The 23,597-nt window shown below is 36.7% G+C and overlaps 1 protein-coding gene across 4 annotated transcripts in view; it reads left to right on the top strand.

Annotated features, from left to right (window-relative positions):
• Positions 1-23,597, top strand: part of LOC145690049 (uncharacterized) — a 65,026-nt gene that overhangs the window by 36,685 nt on the left and 4,744 nt on the right. For 3 of the 4 annotated variants that reach the window (XM_081764552.1, XM_081764550.1, XM_081764551.1), the window contains exons 4-8: positions 3,955-4,146; positions 7,311-7,480; positions 11,698-11,831; positions 12,856-13,096; positions 17,895-18,049. In XM_081764552.1, coding sequence (XP_081620678.1) covers positions 3,955-4,146; positions 7,311-7,480; positions 11,698-11,831; positions 12,856-13,096; positions 17,895-18,049 — 892 coding nt within the window. The remainder of the gene's footprint in view (positions 1-3,954; positions 4,147-7,310; positions 7,481-11,697; positions 11,832-12,855; positions 13,097-17,894; positions 18,050-23,597) is intronic. The other variant, XM_081764553.1, reaches the window with a different exon arrangement.

Below are 23,597 nucleotides of genomic sequence, written 5' to 3' on the forward strand. Positions count from 1 at the left end.
CACAGCAGGGCCATACTGCAACCCAGAGGTCCACCGGGAAGTACTTTCTAGAGGGCCCATTTACATGTACGTACTGCCCCCTCCGTCGACAATAAAACGGAGTCCAGAAGTGTCACTTGGATCAAGTATGCTGAAAAGTCTTAAAATGCAGATTTAAAACTTCCCTTTTAAACACCCCTGACACTGAATGATCTGACATAATGTTTAATCCCTCATTCTTCTCTTGTAACTGTACCGTACAATCATCTGCATAACCTCCATTACTTCACATCTCCTCCTTAAAAATAAAAAAGCGAACCTGTGTCATGAAGCCCTCATAGGCGCCTCTGGTACATATAGAAACTTATATATGAAGCATCAGAAGTAGTTTATAATTTGTACAGAGGGTCATGATGGCTCAGTGGTAGAGCGTTCTCCTCTGGTGCATGGGGTCCCTGGTTCGATACAAACTCGCACGAAGAGAACTTTGTGGCGGACAAACACCGTGTGCATGGGTTTTCTCGGGGTTCTCCCACTTTATTCATTCATTTCTCATCATCATCGTCGTCTTTAGCCTAACAGGCATAATCGTGGGACGTAAAACTCAAAGATTTCATTTCATTTTCATAATTTATACAAATGCAACACTTCTCCATTGTCAGGTATTAATAGTAGATTCCTGACTTTCTAAAGATGATAGAACGAATGATATTCTGATGTTCTTCTATCATCCCCAGAAGCAACACAACCTGAAAGTGTGCACACAGTATGAACCCTTGCAGAAGATATCTCCCCCCCCCACACACACACTTTCACACAACTTTCACAAAAGCGAAGCTGATTGCAGTAATCACAAACCTTGCAAAAGATACCTCTATTAACCTGCTGTCTACAAAGTATCAAAATAACTCTTTACTGAAAAAAAAAATCTATATTATCAGTAACATCAAAATGTATATTTTTCAGTTTTTTTATACGCGCCTTTGGCGTGGGAGGTCCGGGTTCGATTCCCGGCGGGAGCTCATGTGGTTCGGATTCCACGTTAATCAGTAGGTCCAGTCTCTTATAGCCTCGCTGCTGAACGGGACGTTAAACTCAAAATCAAGTCAAGTCTTTTTTTTTTTTTTTTTAATATGTTCTGTGTAATTTACTTTACAGCAGCAGTTTGTACATATATATAATCTAACCCACTTTCTTTTCAATGTGCTATACTAATATTATACATTCACATAATAACGTTAATGAAATACACGTAGGAGTGGCCCATTTAATACAGGTATGATTAAAGGACCCACAAAATTCTGATACTGGCAGTATGCGCAATTCAAAGTAAATATATAGTATATTGTACTTATTTCGCACAAGCCAAGATCATGGACCCACAAAAGACTTATTTCACATTGAATCACAGTCCTTAGAAGAAAATCATACGTAGGTAAATCATTTTAAAGTAAGGTTTGAACGAATGAATTTAATTTATTTTCTGTATACATTTTTTTGAGGAACGGAAAGAAAGCCGACTTAAATTTGCATCTGCACAAGGCCCCTTACGATGCCCTAAACATGTTTTTTAAAATACAGTGTGTCCGTAAAGTCATGATGCATTTTTGACCGGTCACAGGAAATCAATTAAACAAGATGGAATGTGGAATTTTCATCAAATAAAAGGAAAACTCTCCAAGTTTCATACCTATCTAGTACAGTTTGATTTGGCTTCCATTTGTCCTTACACACATGTAAATGATATTCAAGTTCTTCCCACACATGGTTAAGGACATCTGGTGTGACAGAGTGAATAATGTCTGTGATTCTCTGTTTTAACTTAGTAATGTCGTTGATACTTTCACTGTACACATGTTGCTTCACATAACCCAAAATTTAAAAGTCTAAGGGTGTCAGATCCGGGTATCGTGTTGGCCATAGCTTGACAGAACCCCTGCCTATCCACCGCTGGGGGAATGTATCGAGAAACTCAGGAACGATGTTGATGCAGTGGAGGAGCGCCATCATGTTGAAAGATGACACCTTCTGGAAATTGTGCCACAGCATACAATTCCAACATTTCAAGGTAGTCTGCCGTCACAGTCTGTTCCGCAAAGAAAAATGGGCCTATCACTTTATCATGTATTAGTCCACACCACACGTTCACTTTAGAGGTGTTACATTCGTACTCAACGTCGGCACGAGGATTTTTAACAGTCTATATGCGGACGTTGTGGTGATGAGCATGTCCACAGATATGGAATATCGCTTCATCGCTAAACACAATTTCCTGCAGAAATCATTCATCATTGTCGATCTCAAGAATCACATCTGTAGCAAACCTGAATCGTTTGGATCTATCCACCGGTTTGATAGTGCAACAGCTGCACTTTGTAACCTGAAAAACGTAGGCGTTTCTTGAACACTTATTGAACTGTGGTCTTGCTTAGGTGTAATTATCGCGCACACGCACACACAGACTTTTTAGGGCTTTTTAGGTAGCTATCCCTTATAGACTCTACCGATGGCATACCAGAACAGTTTGTCCAACGAACTGATGGTATCCTTCAACTGCTTATCTCACCAAATAATGTTATTTCTATGTGGTGGTGCTTCGTTGTACACGCGACGATATTCAAGTTGCACTTTGGTCACTGATTCGAATTTAGAAACCCACAGAACACACTGAATTTTCCTCTGTACCGTCCACATCTCGACCAGTGGGCGTGGACTACTAAGGAGTTCGTGATGTTGCGTCATCACCTGTGTGTGAACACGCTAGCACACCATACTACGAACATCGAGAGAGTTTTCCTTTTATTTGATGAAGATTTCACATTTCTATCTACTTTTCTGCTTTGTTTTCTTGTTGCTTACCTGTGACCGGTCAAAAGTGCACCACGACTTTACGGACACACTGTACATCGTTTAAAAAGCTACTTACCTGCAACTGTGATTGATTCTAAGATTTTACTCTAAAGGTATAAATATATTTCTTTTAAAAAATCTAGTTGAGTTTTCATTTTTTGTTCAGGACTCCGTGACCAAGGATCCCCCCAAATTTTAAAAATTACTGAAAACATTTTCACCATATAAGTTCAAAAATATGACATGAGTCACTTCTATATAAGACATGGTCCCTTTTGAACATGTTGAGAGAGGGCCCATAGAAGATTTGATGGGGCCCCTTGTATTTCCCGCTGCAGGAGCCCCAATGGTCTTAATCCGGTCCTATATATTTTCCATGCGGAAAACAACGGTGCTATAAAGTGTAAATTATTATTTAGTTTCAAGTTATGGCATCATTTGAGATTTCAATTTAGCCGAATATTTCAATATTAGCAAAATTATAAAGTAGGGTGGGGAATCAGTAACCTTTCAAGGCTTGAATTACGAAAAAATGTGAAAAGATCATGGGGCAACACTATTGGTTTGAGATTAGCCGACTGTAATGCCGGTACTCGACGTGTAATCGTCCTTCGTTCCGTTACTCCCATATGCGAGAATTGCGTGACGTGTGCTTTTTTGTACATATACCGTACTTTTACAATACAGGGCGGAGAGCCCACTAAAAATTTCACCGTTCAGGGCCCATCGGGAAATTTCCCGGTTTCCCGCCTGGCCAGTACGGCCCTGGTTCACAGAAACGTTTCCAGCAGCATTCGTAAAACAAAGAAAGGTCGAATGTTATTTAACAATCTCGATGATAGCTACTTTCTTCCCATCCACCATCTGTATTGATACATATTGTATCGTGATGTGATTGTTTGTTGCAGAGAAACCGTAGAATGTTCTTGAAAAGTTCTGCGAAATAAAGATTAGCTGTTCTTACATACAAATTTTGGTCCAGTTACATTTGTAGATGAATAAACAGTCAGTCGAATGGTTTCAACTTGGTGTTACAGTAATTAATGTAAGAGATTTACTGGCAATGACTTAGAAATTATTATTATTTTCAAGATTCATTACTATATTTATTCTGTTGTTTTGCAGGCACTGAAACATCTTCGTATCAAAATCACGTGGAAAATTTCTCCTGTTCATAAAATAGCTACACGTCTCTCCGCTCCTTTGACCGAATCCCAACGAAAGATCCTCGACAGGAAAGGCGTTGAGATATTACAAACCAGATTTTCTGAGAAAGAAGATAAAATCATAATGAAAAATTGGTATCGTTTTTGTAAGGTAATTAATGAGATTTAATGAATAACTGTAGAAATTATTTCTCGCTGACAGAATAATGCAGTGATATACGTTCCTGACATTTTGGTGTAAAAAGCATTTCTCTTGCAGAAATAAAGTAATACAGAGATTAGCTTATTATCACTCTGAAAGATATGTAATACATTAGAACTAATCTGAGATGTCTTCTCATAGGTAAATACACTTTGCCGAGTTTTAGCCAATGATTAGCATTTGCTAGGCGAATTGGCAAAGAGTTAAATTTAGGCAGACAAAATGCGCATTGGGTTAGAGGAATCGTCTTTATATGTATCTATACCTACTTTGTATGTATATACTTTATGAAAATTAAGAGAATGAAAAAATATCGAAATATAGTAAAACCTGTCTTTAGCGGAATCGACCGGAGGGATTCGTGACGATTTCCGTTAAATATAGGTTTCCACTTAATGAAGGAAGACATAAAAAAGTGCATGCATATAATGGACGTACTGAGGTAAAATAAAGTGCTGTATGTACTTAGTCAATCTACAGTATTTATTTTTACTTCTAATTAATATACGCTAAGTTACAGTGAATAGAATACTGTACACTCGTTAACTTCCTTTTTTCTTAATACTCAGAGAGGGTTTTTCTGTACACAAACTACACAATACTGGTAGGTTTCTCGAATTTCCATAAATGCATTAGCCTCAGAAATCATATCAGTGTCATTTCAACGTAAATTATAGCAGTTCCTTTAGATATTCGACAGCATGTTGATAAGTCTCTAACACTCTTCTTCTTCCATCTCAATACCACACTCTTCTTATTCCTCCACCTCATTTCCTCAGACTTTTCATATAATTCTCAGTTGAGACATCTATACCCACTGTATTCCGGTTTGTATATCACTGTCTATTTCGTCGACAACGTAGCATATTCTATATATTTAACCTCTAATAGGATATCTAAACACTTTTTAAACGCTGCATTCCGGAACTTGACATTTTCCGTTAAAAGACTTTGAATTCTCATGGTCTGCGTAACACAGTTTTCGTTTAATGAAGGAAATTTAACACGTTTCCCATCCCTAAACTCATGCGACTATGAAATATTTCCGTTGTAGACAAATTTTCTTTTTAATAAAGGGTCCGTTAAAGGCAGATGTTACTGTATTAGTTAAATTAAAACGTCTCCCGTACTTTCTGTGATAAGCACATAGTCCAGTTTATTTTTATAATATTAAAGTATATATATATATATATATATATATATATATATATATATATATATATAAAATGCAGTGGATCCAGAATTAACCAGACTAATTGATACTGAATTTGATCATATTTTCATACATATATGCCTATTTTAATTGAAAATAAATTATTCAAATTGTTTCATATGCCTAAAATGCAAGTAGGCTCAAAACAACTATGAAATGTAACAGAAAAATCTGATTGGTGGTCTTAGAGATTCGAATCCCGATTTTTCCTTTTATCAAATAGTTACCAATTAAACTACCAATGACAATTATTTTTTGCGCTTTATTGTTCGACATTTAACAATCACACACAATTGGAGTCTTTGGTTCGATCCAAGCTCGCGCCAAATGAACTTTGTGGTGGACAAATACCGTTTGTTTGAGTTTTCTCGGGGTTCTCCTTTTCCTCCCAAGGGCCGCGGTGGCTCAGTGGTAGAGCGTTCACCTCTGGTGCTCGGGGTCTCAGGTTCGATCCCAGCCCCCGCCAAGTGAACTTTGTGGTGGACAACACCGTGTGCGTGGGTTTTCTCGGGGTTCTCCCGTTTCCTCCCACGTTCTTCATTCCACCATTTCATTCATTACTCATCATCACCGTCTCCTTTAGCCTAACCGGTATAATCGTGGGACGTAAAACTTAATGATTTAATTTTCATTTCATTTCAATCACGCACAAGAAGTATAGTTACTTATATTAATATATTTTTCAGTTTTACTTCAAATACCTGTATCCTTTATACACGGGACGATTTGAAGTGAATTATATATAAAAAGTGTATACTATAATTATCTATAGTAATGTATATTACTATATGCTACTATCACTATGTGCAGGGTGTCTACGAAAATTCAAAAATGAAATTTCGTGACTTTTCCGTGACCTTTTCTTTCCCAAACCATAAAATTTAGTAACATTCTCTAGAGCGAATTTGGGTACGAATTGGGCCGAATCTTCATGCATGCGATAGAAGCGTGCTTTGCTTGTGATTTATGGCGTGTAAAGCTAACCATAAACATTTTTGATTGTGAATTTTGACGTTTTATAGAACAAAATTTTCCAGTCTATACTTATATTTGTACAGATAAAAAAAATCGTGACCCAAAAGCTAAATTTTGTGACTTTTTCATGACTTTCGTGACCGATAGACACCCTGTATATGTTACTATATATATATATATCATTATATTTCCGAGTATTACCGGCATTTGTGTTCTTTTTAAAGCCTGTCAGGTGCGAGAGATAATGTTCCTCATGATCACACTACCCGCGGAAATAGGGATAAAGGCAGTGGAACGGGACCTTTGAGAGGAGTCAATGAGCCTCTCCGCCATAGATTTCTTCATATTGAAGCAAAAAATTAAAACCTCGTGCCAATGACGAGAATTTGGCTCGTAAACTGACATTTTCAATCGAGAATAACTTTACGATGAGGACACAAATCGACCAATGTTTTGGTAGGGTTATATTGACAAATGCCCAAGCTTCTTATATGACGTCTATGTATGTTTATTTCCACCACCACTTACCGCTAGAATCATCTATTGGTAAATGGTAGAAGCAAAGTTGTGCACCTAATATTATTTTGCCTTGTGATAATTTGAGCGGTTGGTGGGGTGGTCTCTAACGGACTATGTTATTCATAGATGGAATTACGTAAAAAAAGTGTGAAATTTCTTTAGCCAATTAAGGTTTTTTTTTTTTTTTTTTTTTTTTAAGTCCAAATTAAAATTTCTGCTTAAGATTGTAAGCATGTAGTTGTTAAAGAGAGAAAGTGAGGGAGAGGGATGGGGGGAAAGGGTATTTTTTAACCAAGTCTATACATAAATCTGACTGCTACTAGACACTCACATTGGCGCTGAATAGTTATTTATGCATGTATAAAATACTGATATACTATTTAAAGAAAAATTCTTATTGTTGCAGGAATACGAAATTACGGGAGTGAATGCATTTTCAAGATTAGACAAAAATATTTTACCTTATGAGCAAAGAAGAAACTTCTTATTGTATATTGGAAGAAAGTTGCCTAACCGTCCTTTGTCTTGCATTTATAAGAGATTTAAAAACCTTGTACTGAAATATAAAAGGGGACCGTAAGTACAACTTATCTATAATATTCGTTCTTTTATGTAATGATTTTATTTTAATTCAGTAAATATGATAACATTAATGCTAGTGGTGAAGGAAAATTAGGCTGGTTCTGAAAAATGAACTATTCCTTCCTGTTTCGAATTGTATAGTATCGCTACATACGAGGTGTGTTCAAAAAGTATTGAACCTTTTTTTCCCCTCATAAACCAATGAAGCGTGGGAAACTTTCTTCAGTGTAGATGTAGAAGGGACACTCATGCGCAGTCGTGAATTTTTTCCGCCCGTAGAAAGTGTCAGGCGGCCAACGAGTAAAGATGTGTAGTGAGCGGTCGTTGGATTTCAGTTTTCTTGTAAAATAATAGAAAAACTCAAGCAGCGATATTGCCGGATTGGTACATTTGATTTTGAACGAGAATTTGGACATGAGGAGAGTGTCTGCGAAATTTGATTCAGGTTTTCATCGCACAAGCACAACATTCCTGTGTGTCGTCAGGCTGCCTACTCACCCGACATAGCTCCGTGTGGCTTTTGGTTATTTTCCAAAGCTAAAAATGCACTAAAAGGGGGCCCGATTTAAACCAAGAGAAGACATCATGCGGAATAGGACGACATGGTTGCTCACCATTCCAGAAACTGCGTTCCAGAAACGTTCGTAACAATGGCAGGAACGTTGGGAGAAATGTGTGCATTACCAAGGAGACTAGTTTGAAGGAGATTTGTGTTTCGGATTTCCAAATCAATAAATGTATTTTTGCCACGTCTTATATATAAAAGAGAGAGTTCCACGTGACTGGCCAACGCCTAAGCTCAACTGCTCAAGCCAGAAATTTCAAATTTGGACAGTACATATTATTTGTGACGTAAGGTAAGGTACCAACCACTGAGGATTTTTGTAAATTCGATGTGGAAGGGGATTAAATGAAGGTTACAGTTGTTATAATATTTCCGTGTCTGGGAATCCCTTCAGGTGTGAGACTTGAAATTTGATTTATGGACTTTTCATTTAAAATAACTATAATCATATTTATGCGTTTCTTGATCATCGATATAGGAACAGAAAAAAAGGTGTGGAGGCGGTTGGTTCTTCGGCCCAGTAGAAGATTACGGATAATATACAACAAGCTGACAGGCAGACACGTGATGTAGTATTCATTAAAGCGTATCCTTTCTGTTCTTCGTACGGTGACTTCAGCTAGTAGAAGATAGCGTGTAGCGAAGTGGTTAGCGCATGTGTCTTTGGTTCACGTTATCCGGGTTCGATTTCTGGTAGAATGTCATTGTCAGTATTTACCTAATACCATATTGAGGAGCTAATTGTATTAAGAGATAGTGAAGTTCAATATAGAAAGCAGGAATAACATATTGCAGGGGGCCCCACATTAAAGTATCCCGGTCGGATAATACCAGATGAGTTAATAATGGTGCGTAATTCTCTGAATAAGTCTGGGTGACGCCAGTGTGCCGATCATTGTGCAGTTATTTAGCACCTTGCGAGGCCTATTTCTGCTTGCCGTAATGTGACGCCGGCGTGCAGCCCAATGTGCAGGTGTTTAGTTCTGGTAAATATGTCGTGTCGAGTCGTGTGTTTTCCGTGCAGTAACGAATTGTGATAGTGGAAGAATATTTATGGGCTGGGTCAATTAAGAGCACACAAGAGGTCTTTACTGCCAGGTATCCAGGAACAACCACCTACGAAATGCTGTGTTCAGGACGTGGTGCAAAAATGGCGCCAAGGTGGGTCTGCGGGGAACGTGAGTAGGCGGAAACTAACTGTTTCGTCCGTGATATTCAGCATCGAATAATTCGAAACCTGCAAAATTCTACCCAGAAACTATCCTAGCAGGTCTGTACGTTACGAGTGACGTATCAGCGTGTGCTAAAGTCTGAAACTAAGATCATACCGAGTAAATATGTGTCTAGTAAACTGAAGAAGCCGGACACGGGTAAATGGGTTGCGTACTATAATTGGTTACTGATAATGATCGCGGACGTACATTTGGACTCTCTACTGTACTTAATGTTCGACGAAGTGTGGTTTCATTTATCGGGTTGCGTGAACGCACAGAATATGCGTCACTAAGAATCCATATATTCTGTGCGAAACATCCCTCTGTTGGGTGCAAAGTGCTTTAATTGTGTATACGAGCTCGTACTTGTATTGATGTGGAGTGTCTAGAGTTTGTGGAAAATAAGAGAAGGCCGAGGCAATATGGTTCGATTAAATTACGATTAAGTTAAAATGGAATAATATTATTTAGCAGATATATGTAAATAAGGGTAATTGTAGAGCGGTAGGGGTTGCGAATGAACCCTGAATTTGAAAATAAAAAATTTGATCAGAAGACAAGTATATTTTCGGTACCATCCCTCTCCTATTCGGGGTGGTAATATTGTTAATTTTATACCTAATAGTAAGTATATACAGTGCGGATATATCAAAAGATACGTTTTGATATATATATATATATATAAAATACATTTAAAACTTGAGGTCACTCGAGGCGTCTTCTCTAATATGGAGTCATTTTTAGAGCTGATGAAAAACTCCCCAAGTCAGAAAAATAAAGACCACCCTAATATATATATTTTGAGAGAGCACAAATGTCGTATGTCAAGTTTTTAAAAATTTTTGAAGAGACTGTTTCGAAGTGATAAGTGTCCCCTAGCAAAGTAGAGAATTTGAGCTTAGCGACAGCTGTTCATTTTGTATTACCAAGGAGCTATTTACAGTGGACATATGATAGTTGTGCACCTGACATAGCAGGTATAGGATTTATTTCGGGTTGTATGGGTTGTGTAGCTATGTAATAATAATGCATTGAAAGTTAAAGAAGAAAAAGACTACAACGAAACTCTTTAATTACTCATAATTAACTTTTCACTCATAACTTTTCTTGCAGAATGTGGTAGGTTTGAAAATAAAGCGAATCCCTATCAAACTGTTAACATAGAAATAAAATTTAAGGTAAAGAGGAAAAGGAAGATTTATATTTATCTTATTTTCCTTTCTTTCTTAACTTCTTACGAACAGCTCAATAGTTAGCGTTCTTGTTATCTGCCTGATCCCCAGTAGAAGTATACCGGGTGTTACATAAATGTGTCACCATATTTTGGAAACAGATTGCTCACACCAAAATAAGAAACTAAGTTTATATGAACCTGTAGTCAGACGCGCATAGTCTCGTAGTTATAGGGTGCCGAAAACTTGAAATAAGTGAACTTCAAAAGTTCATAGTTATGGCTTTTATACTATGGAAGTTATTGCAGTCGGGTCGACACAACACAAGTGTGAACTATCCAAATATCAATTTTTCAGAACCTCCAGTACTTGCACAATCGTTTTTAGAAGGCTGTTTGGGAGTATACCAGGGTGTCTATCGGTCACGAAAGTCAAGAAAAAGTCACGAAATTTAGCTTTTGGGTCACGATTTTTTTTTTTTATCTGTACAAATTTAAGTACAGAGTAGAAAATTTTGTTCTATAAAACGTCAAAATTCACCACCAAAAATATATATGGTCGGTTTCAGACGCTTCCAAATCGCAAGCAAAGCATGCTTCTATCGCAAGTATGAAAATTCGGCCTAATTCACACCCAAATTTGCTCTTGAGAATCTTACGAAATTTTATGGTTTGGTAAAGAAAAGGTCACGAAAAAGTCAGGAAATTTCATTTTAGAATTTTAGTAGACACCCTGTATGCTTAATCACTCTCCACCTATCTATCTAAAAATTGGTGTACAAGTACTAGAACATTCTTAAACATTGATATTTGGATAGTTCACATATCAGTTCCTCAGTAAAACCTAATCCCCTACTACGATAGGTCCCATAGTAGTGGAACCATGAACTTTTAAAGTTATCTTTTTTTCACGTTTTCGGCACCCTAGAACTACGAAACTATGCACTTCCGACCGCAGGTCCATACGAACTTTTTTGTCATATTGATGTGAGGAATGTATTGTGACACATTTATTTAACACCCTGTATACAATCTTGATCATAAGTTAAATTGTGAGAATTCTAATCTTGATGCTGAGAAGGGCTTAAATTCTTAACACATATTTTTTTTTCCCTTACACAGTTTTATTATTATGATTTTCCTCTCTCAGATATAATAACGAGAATGAACTTTTTTTTTCTTTTTTTTTTTTTTTAAGATTTGTAGCAAACCTTTATTATTTAAAGATAGTTTTTTTTAAAAAATACATGTATATTTACAGGTTTACAGAAGAGGAAGATACAATGATTAAAAATTTCGTTTTTAAGCATGGGCACGATTTTGCCAAATTAGAAGAAATACTCGGACGACATAGATTTTCCATTTATATGCGCTATAAAATACTTTCAAGAAGAGGTAGGTAAATCGTGTTTATCATTTTCCTTTTATTTCTATTTGCTTTTCCACTTCAAGAAGCTGTTCTGTTTTTGGAGAAATTGATATTGCACACTGTCTAAGGAAAGCTATCGTATTTGGCTAATTTGTAGATATAAAAATAACATTTTCATTGAAATTACGTTTTTGATTTTCGTATTTCCAAGTATATTCCTGGTCTTTGTGATGTAAATATCTTTTTGTCTCGTGCCAAAATTTCATTGCCTGCTTTGTCTTAGGAAACTACGATGCGACTTCTTAGTAAAGAAAACTCGTTTTTGCCATAATAGCGGACAACATCGTATTTACTTGTTTTCTCGGGGGTCTTCCGTTTCTTTCGACATTCATATTCCACTAATTCTTTCCTAATTATTTATTTTTCATTAATGACCCGTCTCCTTTTACCTATAGGGCATTAACTTGGATCTAAAACTGAAAGATCTCTTTTCATTTCGGTTCTGCGAAAATAAGTGAACTCTTGTCTTATAGTAGAAAACGTTATTGTGTTCTGTGTCGCTGGTTTGCACGTGTTAGCATCAAAACGAAACGATTGTACTATTTTGGATACGCTATTTATTAAAAGTGAATATTATATATTACGAAGTTGTAGATTTTAATGTGATTTGTAATATCTGTCCTAATCTGAATTATTTCTGTAGCTTAAGCTTATCAACTATTGTTGTATACAACATATATTTTGATCAAATAAATAAAGTTGTAGCAGTCTTGCACGAAATTTGTTTCGTATTTTTAAGTATTATATTTTATTTACTTCAAAAATGCAGCACTATATTTTAAACCTGTAATTATTTTATGTTACGAGGTTTTTGAACATAACATTAACCTGTTACTCTGAAACATACATATCCAATTGTATTATAAGTTTAACATTTTCCAAAAAAACTTCCAAGTCATCATATTTTATAGAATATGAATTTTTCGTAGTTTCTATGTGAACTTTCCTAACATCTTTTCGTTAAGGTGTTAATTCGATAATCCGTTACAGAATCACAAACTATACGGAGTTTGCAGAGCAAAAGTGAGTTAGTACGGGCAGTGCTAAAAGCAACAGAATGTTCGGAAATATCTGACCTTAAAAGTCAATACATTCCATGGGATGAAGTGGAAAGAATATCTGGTATACCTAGCCTTCAGGCACGAGTTAATTGGGGACAATGTGTCTATACTGAATTGTTTGCTGAGAAGCCGTACTCCACTACGGAAATTCTTATCAGGATTGTAAAAACGTAAGTAAAATGTGCTTTTATTTATGTGATGTGTTATTAGTGGTACCATTCTTAAACTGTTGTTTGAATTGATTTTATGATCTAGAGAGATGATAAAAAGTTTTAAACCTTGATCTGGGCAAGATACAACCATTACTTTTAGACATACTGGTTTCGATATAAAAGTTTTATGTACTGCAGAAATACAGTAAAAGGACGCTTTTATATGTTATGCTCTCTCATATACAGTATGTTTAGAAATTCGGCAACCAAACTCTGGGAGGCGATTTCTATCTTCATGTCCTTTATACCAATGGTTCTCAAACTTTGCGATAACGCGGACCCCCTGTGCATTCGGAAAGTGATTTGCGGACCCTCTGTTCATTCGGAAAGTGATCCGCGGACTACCCTTGCAATGCTATCTGAAATTTCACATGGTATTAAAAACTAAACTGATTAGAATTACCACTGACAAGAAAAAGGTCAAGAAAAATATTGCAATAAGTAATTTAATCTAAAGAAACGTGACTGTTTCCTAGTGAACGAAATTTCAATTGAAAATACAGTAACTTTCAAGACTGGAAATCAATGCACTTTTTTTTTTTTTTTTTAAGGAATTCACTTGATAAACAATGTTCTTAAATGTGAAGTAACTAATATGAGGGTTTTTTTTTTTTTTTTTTTTTTTTTTTTTGTATAATTGCACTGAAATCCGGAATAAGTTTTGTCACCATTAATCTTAGGTCCAATTCCACATTAACACGTTCGCTGCTGAGGACGCCCATCGGCGTCCAGTACTGAATTTGGCATATGCGCCGGACGCCTCTCGACGCTTGTCCCTGCAGCTGATTCACTTTCCCGCTAGCGCTAGTGCAGGTATTGGCGGAAAAGTGAATCATCTGCAGGGACAAGCGCCGAGAGGCGTCCGGCGCATATGCCAAATTCAGTACTGGACGCCGATGGGCGTTCTCAACAGCGAACGTGTTAAAACGATTTCGCTTTCAGGCTTTAATACTGCAAAGAGCAGAAAAGATCTGTTCACATAAGTAAGTGGTAGGAAAAGGCATCAAATGTTGCAATGCTTTTTTTAGACAACTCTTCATACTCTCAGGTCAGAAGTTTAGTAAAGTAAGAAAACATTTAAATTTACAAACGTAAGTATAATTTCTAATTGTTTCCTTTTTAGTAACTTAAAAAAAGTACTTCTTGCATAACAGCTGTGAGATCCATTTTATTATAACACATTTCAATTTTTAGGCGTCGCGGACCCCCTGGCTACGTCCCACGGACCCCACGGACCCCCAGGGGTCCGCGTACCCCACTTTGAGAACCACTGCTTTATACAATTCGTTTCTACGTTGCCGGAGGATTGTAAAACAAGCATATTTAGGTAAAGAGCTTACTAGTTTTACGATTGTTGTTATTGACAATAAGTTTGAATAAAGCTGCGCCGCCAAGAAAGAGACTTGGGATGTTACTCAGATTGGAAGTAGGTACTTGGGTTCGAGCGGCGCTTGTCTGAGGTCATTCAGACAAAATAAAAATAAAAGTTAGAATTCTAGAAACTACAGAAAGAGAAAAATTGGAGGGAAGAATGGGATTGGAAAGAAACAAACACAAAGGATCAAGGTACCTCATGACATTCCATGGCTCTGCTGGGCTCCTCGTCGACTTCCTTCGGGCTAGTCCGGGCTGTCTTCTCATTTTACGTCTTACGTGTAGAACTCCAAATGTCTGAACTATTTAGCTTAGAGGTGGCTTTGTCTCAGACTCGTGTGTCAGAGGCTACTTTTGACAGACTAAAAGTAAGGTCGTTTGACTGACCAACTAACTCTCTACCTACTGAAGTGAATCTACTGGTTAACTAACAAACAGTGCAGCTGTTAATCTTCTCCTGGCTGATTCTCGGACTGTATAACTCCCCCCGATAAACTCACTTCCGGCTTTCCCTGGGTTTATAAAGCTCAAATCTTTCTCGACGTAGTGATGATGTAGACAGAAGATCTCGTTTCAACAGGCCCTTAACGTCACAGAGATTAGAACATCAGCAATGCGGTCTCAGCTTTATTATATATATTGAAAAAAAAAAAGAAAATAAAAAACACTGACATAACGATTGCATAACAACAACAAATATTAGATAATACTGTAGAAAAACACAGAAATCCGCGGAAAGAAAACTGCATGAAATCCCAGACTACAATGAATTCTTTACTAAGATTCTGTCCTGTGATTTCTTTTTCTCGTGTCTGCTAATCCTTACACTGAGAAAAGTTTCACGTTTACCAGTAAATCAATAGGTTGGGAGTTCAGTACTGATCAATAAATGCTAATTTTTGGTATCTCTACACTAGTTATACCCTGTATGTAATTCCTGAACTACGTGCGATAGATCCCATTCTTTTAAAGCCTGTGCGTACAATGTTTCACATTTTCTGCGGTTTGTATATCTCTTTAAGAAGGCGTTTTCTGATCCATATTAATTTTTTTGTTTTCCTTAATTTGATATAAGGCATCACTTCCAGGAATTTGGTCATCGAATTCCTAAACATACTGTAAATTTAAATTAACTTTGGTTTAACAGTCGCTAGCAAAGGTAAAGACCATCCTGTACAGTTTTTAATCAATAACTTCTATAAGAAATGCACTTTTGTGGCCAAACGGCTAACAAACGTGCTTTCTGATCGCTTGATCTGTAGTTGGTCCTCAGTTGAGGTGCTAGACTCAGATGAAAACCTGAGTAGTGGTTGGGTTCCAACTTTGAACAGCGGGTTTCGTCATAGCCTCGGAGTTGAAAAGTTGTTAAATTCAAAATTTCGAAATGGAAACTATAAATTTTGAGTATATTTGTAACCTTTAAAAGGCTTGGTTTTCTTTTTAAGTTTAGCTAACTGGACTCAATCAGGCTGCCTTACTGCAAATTTTTTGTCAGAAGATACATTTTAGTTTACCTTATAGAATTTAATCTTATAATTATATTAATCAGTGCGACTCCAGATTTCTATAAGAGCGGTAAGTCGTATCAACAATGACAGCGAAATGAGCTTTCCCTCTCTTCCTGCAACCCTTTCCTCTCCCTTGCTGACTTTAAAACCTCTAGTGCGAGTTTTTTTTTTTTTTTTTTTTTTTTTTTTCATTATGTGTTACATACAGAATTATTGGGCTTAATTTTAAATACTTTACTATTCAAAAAGTAGAAAACAATTGATCTTCCCAACACTGCTCAACCTGTCTTTACTTTGAATTTCTTAATAGATCGTGAAAGGGGGGAAAAAAAGAAAAAGAAAGGAAAAAGATTCGGTTAGCACACATACTTACTAATAGCATGGGAGTCTACTTAAGATGCAGGATGAGGTTTAAGTATCTCTTCTTTACCCTAGCTTCTGCTTATTACACAATGTCTTACACAGAAACGGCTTTATACAAGATTGTTTATGACAGCAGAGTTTTACTACGTCGCAACTAGCTTCCAACTGTCGCTCTGCGTGTCAGGTCACACTGTACGATATTTTATTGGAGAACAGTTTGACCAAATCTATTCTATTTTTCGTGTTATATTTCCTGCAGAATATCGAATATGCGAGATTGTTACTACTTAAGTTCGTTTTAACAAAGAAAATCCAGTATGTCACCATTAACTGGACTGAATGACTGGACACGTTGCATCACATGAGAACAGTGGTAAATCGTTACCATACAGGGATAGAATGTCAAGCGGTAAAGGGACTCGCGATTGTTCTCCTACTAATTGATTATTGATTTTCGCCTTTTTGTTCACTCTGGGTAGGAAAGTGTTACAGTAACCTATAACAATCATGAAGCCATATGTAAACATTCGTGTACGCAGTCAGAATGAAATCTGGAACTATATGGATGAAAGTAGATTGTCTTAATCGACAAATAAATCCACGCTTTATACAGAGTACATACAAACTTACAGTATTCCTCTGCAGCAAGTTTCTTGTATTCTTCATATTATGTGAAGAACATAACACATGAATTCGGTCGTTTTGTTTCTACATCAGTTGCAAATGTAGTTAATTATGCAATTTATGATCGCTGGTTAACGTTTCAGTGATTTTGCTACTTCTCTCTGAATGGACGACCTTTCTCACGGCACCAGAAACTTGACTTTTCGCACCATGATAGGGAAGAATACGGTCTTCGATGTTTACTCTGTCTAACGTTTGTGGTACCAGCAGCAACAGAGTTACCCATTTTGTTGTATTTAACACGCCGTTGAATTCTTATCAGTCAGTAAAATCTTAAATTGCTTGTTTGGCTATAACTGTAATCAATGCCAGGAACAACAAATGCGATCCTCCTCACAGCTTTCGGAGCAATTTGACCACTTATAAATCTCACTTACCTGCAAACAAACGCTCAGCTGCTGTATATTTCCTGCAATGAGGTCTTTGCTGCATGCAAATGTATTACGTATTTCCCTATGATCGAACTCGACACCATAAATATGGAAGAGTTTTCTGTACACTGGTGTTTGCATTGTTCCTAATACCGGAATTAAGGACTTACATTAGCCAAGATCAGCGTAAAGAAAAACTATTTGTGTGTTAAAAATTTTGTGCAGGTATCGCTTGGAAATCCAATTCAAGTCTTCATAGTTAGCCAAACATGAATTATGAAAAAAAAAAAAACTTGCAAAACCACCATTCCTCAAATATGTCAACCATTATTTGCTGTTTACCAACTATGGGTGCTATATGGATTCCCATAGTTAAATCCTGCTAAACATTAAATGATGATGAATGCTCTTGTATCTTGGAGAGAAAGTAAAATGTTTCCTTTGCTTATTTTGCAGTATCTTCAAGTCAGAAGTGCGGTATCCTCAGGAAGTGAGATGGACAGACATTGCGATGGATTTCCCGGGAGTGACGTCAGTCTATTTATCTAAATTGTTCGGAAATTTGTTAGCAAAATATTTCAAGAATAATACTCACTTCAGAACATGGCGAGGTATGTGGATTACCCTCAATTGGGCGGTGTTATGCAACAATTAGTCAACACACAAAATTTTAAAAAATTAGTTAACCCTACTGGAGAGATCGAACATATGTAAGGAACATACTAAAAAATCCTGGTAACGAATTTGCAATCAGTCTGCCATCTATGAAGAGAAAAAGTCAACCCACATACCGTAATATCTTATGGGGTCGAGAAACCTATAACTACGAATTCCGCAAAACTGACCCGTTGTGGGTTGAATGGTTGTTGCATAACACCGCTCAATTTATATCTTAATACTAGCTGAGTCAAAAAGTTAATTAGTTGCAGGAGTTTATTTTGGTAAAAATTCGTGTCTGATATCCATCGAACACATACTTTGCAAAAGTCCAGATATTTAATGATTATGTAATGCACACTACCATGCAAAATATCCATGTCTTGTTTGTACGAATCAGAATGTGAACGCTCCCGCCAAGTGAACTTTGTGGTGGACAAACACCGCGTGCGTGGGTTTTCTCGGGGTTCTCCCGTTTCCTCCCACTTTCTTCATTCCATCATTTCATTCATCTCTCACCATCACCGTCTCCTTTAGCCTAACCGGCATAACCGTGGGACGTAAAACTCAAAAATTTCATTTCATTTCATTTCAGAATGTGGACGCATTTGGTGTTGCCATTCCTCGCCGAACAGCAATCATCCTCGGTATTCGTGTGTCTGCTCTCAAACACCATTCACCATTTCGTATTACCTATTGGGAAATTGCGTTTCCTTTATGTACTTCACGCAATTGGCAGTGAATTTCAGTGGGTTATATTCTTAACCACAGAAAATGAGACACTTCGTGGACTTCCAAATTTGACGCTACTAGAATGGACATTATTAGCCTAGGCAAATTAGTTTTATCAGTGGCACAAATTCGGAACAAGCTGATTTTTGGTACACATATTAAAAAACAGTATTAGAAACAATACTGGAGAGTTCAATTGATGTCAATGAAAATCTCCGCCATCTTGAAAAGAGCTGTTTTCGGCCATTTTTTCTTCACAATTTTGTTTTTTGTGCTAAAACTATGCAAGATACACAAAAATGTTATTGAACCTTTCTTGTAGAGCATTAAATTTCCAATAAATTGAAGGAAATTGCAATTCTCTAAAGCAGTGGCTTTTAACAGATGGTCCGCGGCCCCGTAGAGGTCAGGGGATATTTAGTACAGGACACGCAATTTAAAGTTGGGAACATAGTTTTATCTTAAACTAGCCTTCAGCAAACATTATAATATCATTCTTAAAATTTCTAACTGCACTTCGTCTTAACATATTTAGATAATTGGTGACAGGACACACACAATCTGTGCTTTTTTAAAATTTGAATTTCAATTACGATTTTTAATATTTAGGTTTTTTGGGGGGTATCATTCACGGTGGCGATAAACGAAGTCCTCCAAAAGTTGTGAGAACCATTGCTCTAAAACAACCCGATATATATATATATATAAATCAGCGAGTGTTTCTGCCACGTTGAAAACTTTTTCAACTGTAAACCATTCTTGCCGAGAACACTTACCGAAATGTTATTTTCAGATAAACTTGAACTTTTCCTCTTATTATAATGTAAAGTGTTTGGTATTTTAAATTGTATTTATAATACAAATACATCTCAGTCTGTGAGTATTACAATATCTAGAATATTAGACAACTTTGCTTATAATAATAATAATTATTATTATTATTGTTAAGTATTCTACTTGTTGGCAAGTCGTGGGACTAACGAGATTTTGTTTTTCTTAGGTTCGGACGTGGAAATATTCAGTTTCTTTATCTTCAGTTTCCAATATTTTCTTGTTTTTCAAATAATGGATCAGTTGTGTTCTTCTTCCTACTTCTCACTTTGCTTTCATCTTTCCCTCTGCGATCCAGTTTAAAAACTATGGGATGTGGACAAACGGATTCCAACATTTTTTTTTTTTTTTTTTTTTTTTTACACTTATTATAAAAAATCACTTCTTGAAGCCTGATGGTGATGTGTTTTTCTCTGTACAGATGTTAAATATTATTTCTGTTTTCTAAACATTTACCTAAACTATTTTAATGTATTGTCCTACAGGCTTGGGTTATTATCGCCATTAAAATTAAAAAGAATGTTTTTCCAAGTACACTAGATTTATTCTAGCAAAAGTATTTTTATTATAGAAATCTCGTTTAAAAAATCTTTAAAGAAGAAAAAGAAAGAAAAAAGATCTCCGTAAAGATGTAAATAGAATATATAAGGTCACTTATGTATAATCCTAATCTAATTCACTTATGTATAATCTAATTTCTAATCCTAATCCTTTAAGAAGTAAAGGATTTCTGTTGAAGGAACATCGACGTGAAGTTAATATGGTGCCTTCCATTTCAATTCAAACAGAGCATGTACCATCACCATCTCAGATATTGTTGAAACTTTTTTTATAGCAACTAGACATATTTTTAAGAGACCCATATTTTTTTGTTTTGTCGAAAAAAATTTTCCCGCCAAGTAATGGTCCATCAAAGACGGGGAGTACAATTTATGAATTGTAGAAGACATGGAAAATGGTCAACTTCGGAGCCTACCATTCGGCTATGGAGACAGGTAGAGTTATAATTCTTGTTGTGGTATGTACATAGGGATATAAATAAACTATATTTTATTATAGTTTGGTTTGCGTATGCGTATGTTTTTGTACATAAATTAACAAATGAACGTCAATTTATCTGAAAAGTCGAAGTTTGCGAATTTTTTTCGAGCACTTCCAGTTCGAATTTTAAAATTTTGTTTTCACGGTTGGTAAGACCTAGCTACCCGCTTTCAAAAAAAAAAAAAAAAAAAAAAAAAAAAAAGTATCGCTTCTGAGTGCAACCGTTTTGTCGCAAAAAAAAAAAAAATTTTCGAGAAATTGTAAAATTTTCAAAAATCGCAATTTTTGGGTGCCATTTTCTCGAAAACACCATCTTTTAAAATTCTGAAATTTTGTCAGATGGTTCAACTTTACATGAATAATAAACACACCACATACCATTCTCGACCAATGCTTTATGAATTAACTGCAGCCTTTTAGAGTTAGCGAAGTTTCTTTAACTTTGATGTCACAGTTAGCAACACTGTGAACAATTAAAGTGCAATGATTTGATGATGTTTGTGGTTCACATTCATTAAATGTAGAATAAAAGGTTTTCTTTACTTTTTTTTATTATTATTTTGTTCAAAAAGGCTCTCTGAAATAGTAAAATGAGCCTCCCCCTTCTTCTCCGTTTTCTTAAACCTAAATAATCTGAGGTGGAAATTACGATTACGATACACACAAATTTTAAGTTTACTTGAAATGGCCATCCAATAAATCCTGATGATCTACAAAAAGCCTGAACTATTACCTTAGTGATGATTTGGAATGCTCCAGACAAAGTCTCAATTAAGTGCGATGTCATTACAGTGATCGAAAAAGGACAAAAAGTTAAAAAATTCGAAACGTTTTCTTACGCGTTCCAAAGAAATTTACTGACTTTTTAAACAGAACAATCCCAACATAAGAATGGGTCACCCGGAATTTTACAGTATTCGACTAAAGTGGATCAGTCCGCAACCTGTGAGGGAAGTGTGTATATGTGTGTGTGTGTGTATTGTGCAAATTTTAAGTTAGCTGCTACTGCGTTGCTACAAATCAAAGGTGCAGCCTGTATTGAAGCTGTCATGAGTGACCTATTTCCTTTAGTAGTATGATCCATAGAAAATGACAACTGTCTTCAAGAATGTGGTGAATGTCCTGGAGTTGAAGGAATAAGTGTGGAGTCTTTAATTACTGATCCTGTTGAAAATGAAAGTGTACGTATGCCATATGGGAAAACAATAATCTCGTTATGAAACTGTGCCACTTTCTGTTTTCGTATCGTACATTGCTGGTTTAACTGTAAGAATTGTAATTCATGACTACATCAAGAAAATCCAAAGAGAATTAATTGCTACCGAAAAGCACCGTATAAAATTTCAAGATACAAATTCTATTTTACTTCATGTGGACTTCGCTGAAAACTGGACTGTTATTCTGCAAAATGAAATTGAGAGTTATCACCGGAATATGAAACAACTGACAGTTTTGTTGTAATAAACGACGATAAAACTCACAATTTGGCTCATGTACTCATAGCCATAGACAAAATTCTAAAAATACTCGAAGAAAAGCGAAAATATATTTAATAGAAAAAGGTTTGAATACGAGAAAATAAGTGTCTACAATTTCCCAAACCGTGTCAGTGATTTCTGATGGTACTGCATCCCACTTTAAAAATCGCTTTCAGATGTTCGAGATGCAGGCAGGTCCGATAATGCAGTGGTTTTGCAGTGAAACCGGCCATGCAAGGGTCTCTGCGACGGTATTGAGAGGGGGGATAAAGAATGTGGCAACCTTAGGCGAAAACAGATACACAGTATTAACCGCAGGAAGAAAAAAAATGAAATGAAATCTTTAAGTTTTACGTCCCATGTTTATGCCGGTTAGGCTAAAGGAGACGGTGATTATGAGAAATGAATGAAATGGTGGAATGCAGAAAATGGGAGGAAACGGGATAACCCCGAGAAAACCCACGAGCACGGTGTTTGTCCACCACAAAGCCCACATGGCGCGAGCTGGGATCGAACCACGGACCCCAAGCACCGGAGGTGAACGCTCTACCACTGAGCCACCGCGCCCCCACTAAAACCGCATAAAAATTCGTGAGTATTGTAATGACTTTGGTAGAGTCAATAATGGACCGAGATTTGTATCCCTTCATTAATTTTATTATAAAGATAAATACAAAACGTCTTTGATTGCAAAGATAATGCTGTTTCCTCGTTAATGTCCAAGTAGATGAGTATAGGTGTTTTGCACGGTGCCCCTTCTCTTAAGGCAGTCTCCAAGGCACCTGCCGGTTCGGTGAGTTTGAAAGGATAGCCCTCTCAACTCAAGGCAGCTTCGCAAGGCTTTGTTGTTGAGAGGATCCCTAGTCCAATGCGACCTCGGGAAGGATGGGTGTACCCCTAGTCCAGTACGACCTCAGGGCGGTGTAGGTGATATGATCAGTAGGACGACTCATGCTGGGTCTCTCGGTGTTCCTCCTTTTATTTGTCCTCCTCGGGTCCTTCCGTGAGGTCCGTCTGCTTTCGGTGTTCCGCGTTGGCTTGCTGTCTGCTATGTTGTTTGTAAATAATAGCACGTGTTGAGTTGATAACGTGCGTCTGTTGTGATGTGGGGATCCTTGCAGTATAGTGCAAGTACAAACTCCGGGTATTACTCTTGTTTTGTTGCCTGGAACTGAATTCGACGACTTCCAAAAGAAAAAAAGGGAAAGTATGCGACCGGTAACTGATATTCAACGAAGTCATCTTTGGCTTTCGGAAAATGGCGAAGATTTTATGGCAGTAACGGGTCACCGGTCCATGTCTTCATGCTTCCCCCAAAATCGAACTTCTGCAATTCAAAGTTTAGATTTAAGAAATCTGCAAAAAGGAACTTTTGTTACATACATATATGTATGATAACCAGTGGTGCGCAGCAGAAATA

The sequence above is a fragment of the Thermobia domestica genome, chromosome 7, assembly GCF_964235325.1.
Source record: "Thermobia domestica chromosome 7, izTheDome1.hap1.1, whole genome shotgun sequence".
Taxonomy (NCBI): domain Eukaryota; kingdom Metazoa; phylum Arthropoda; class Insecta; order Zygentoma; family Lepismatidae; genus Thermobia; species Thermobia domestica.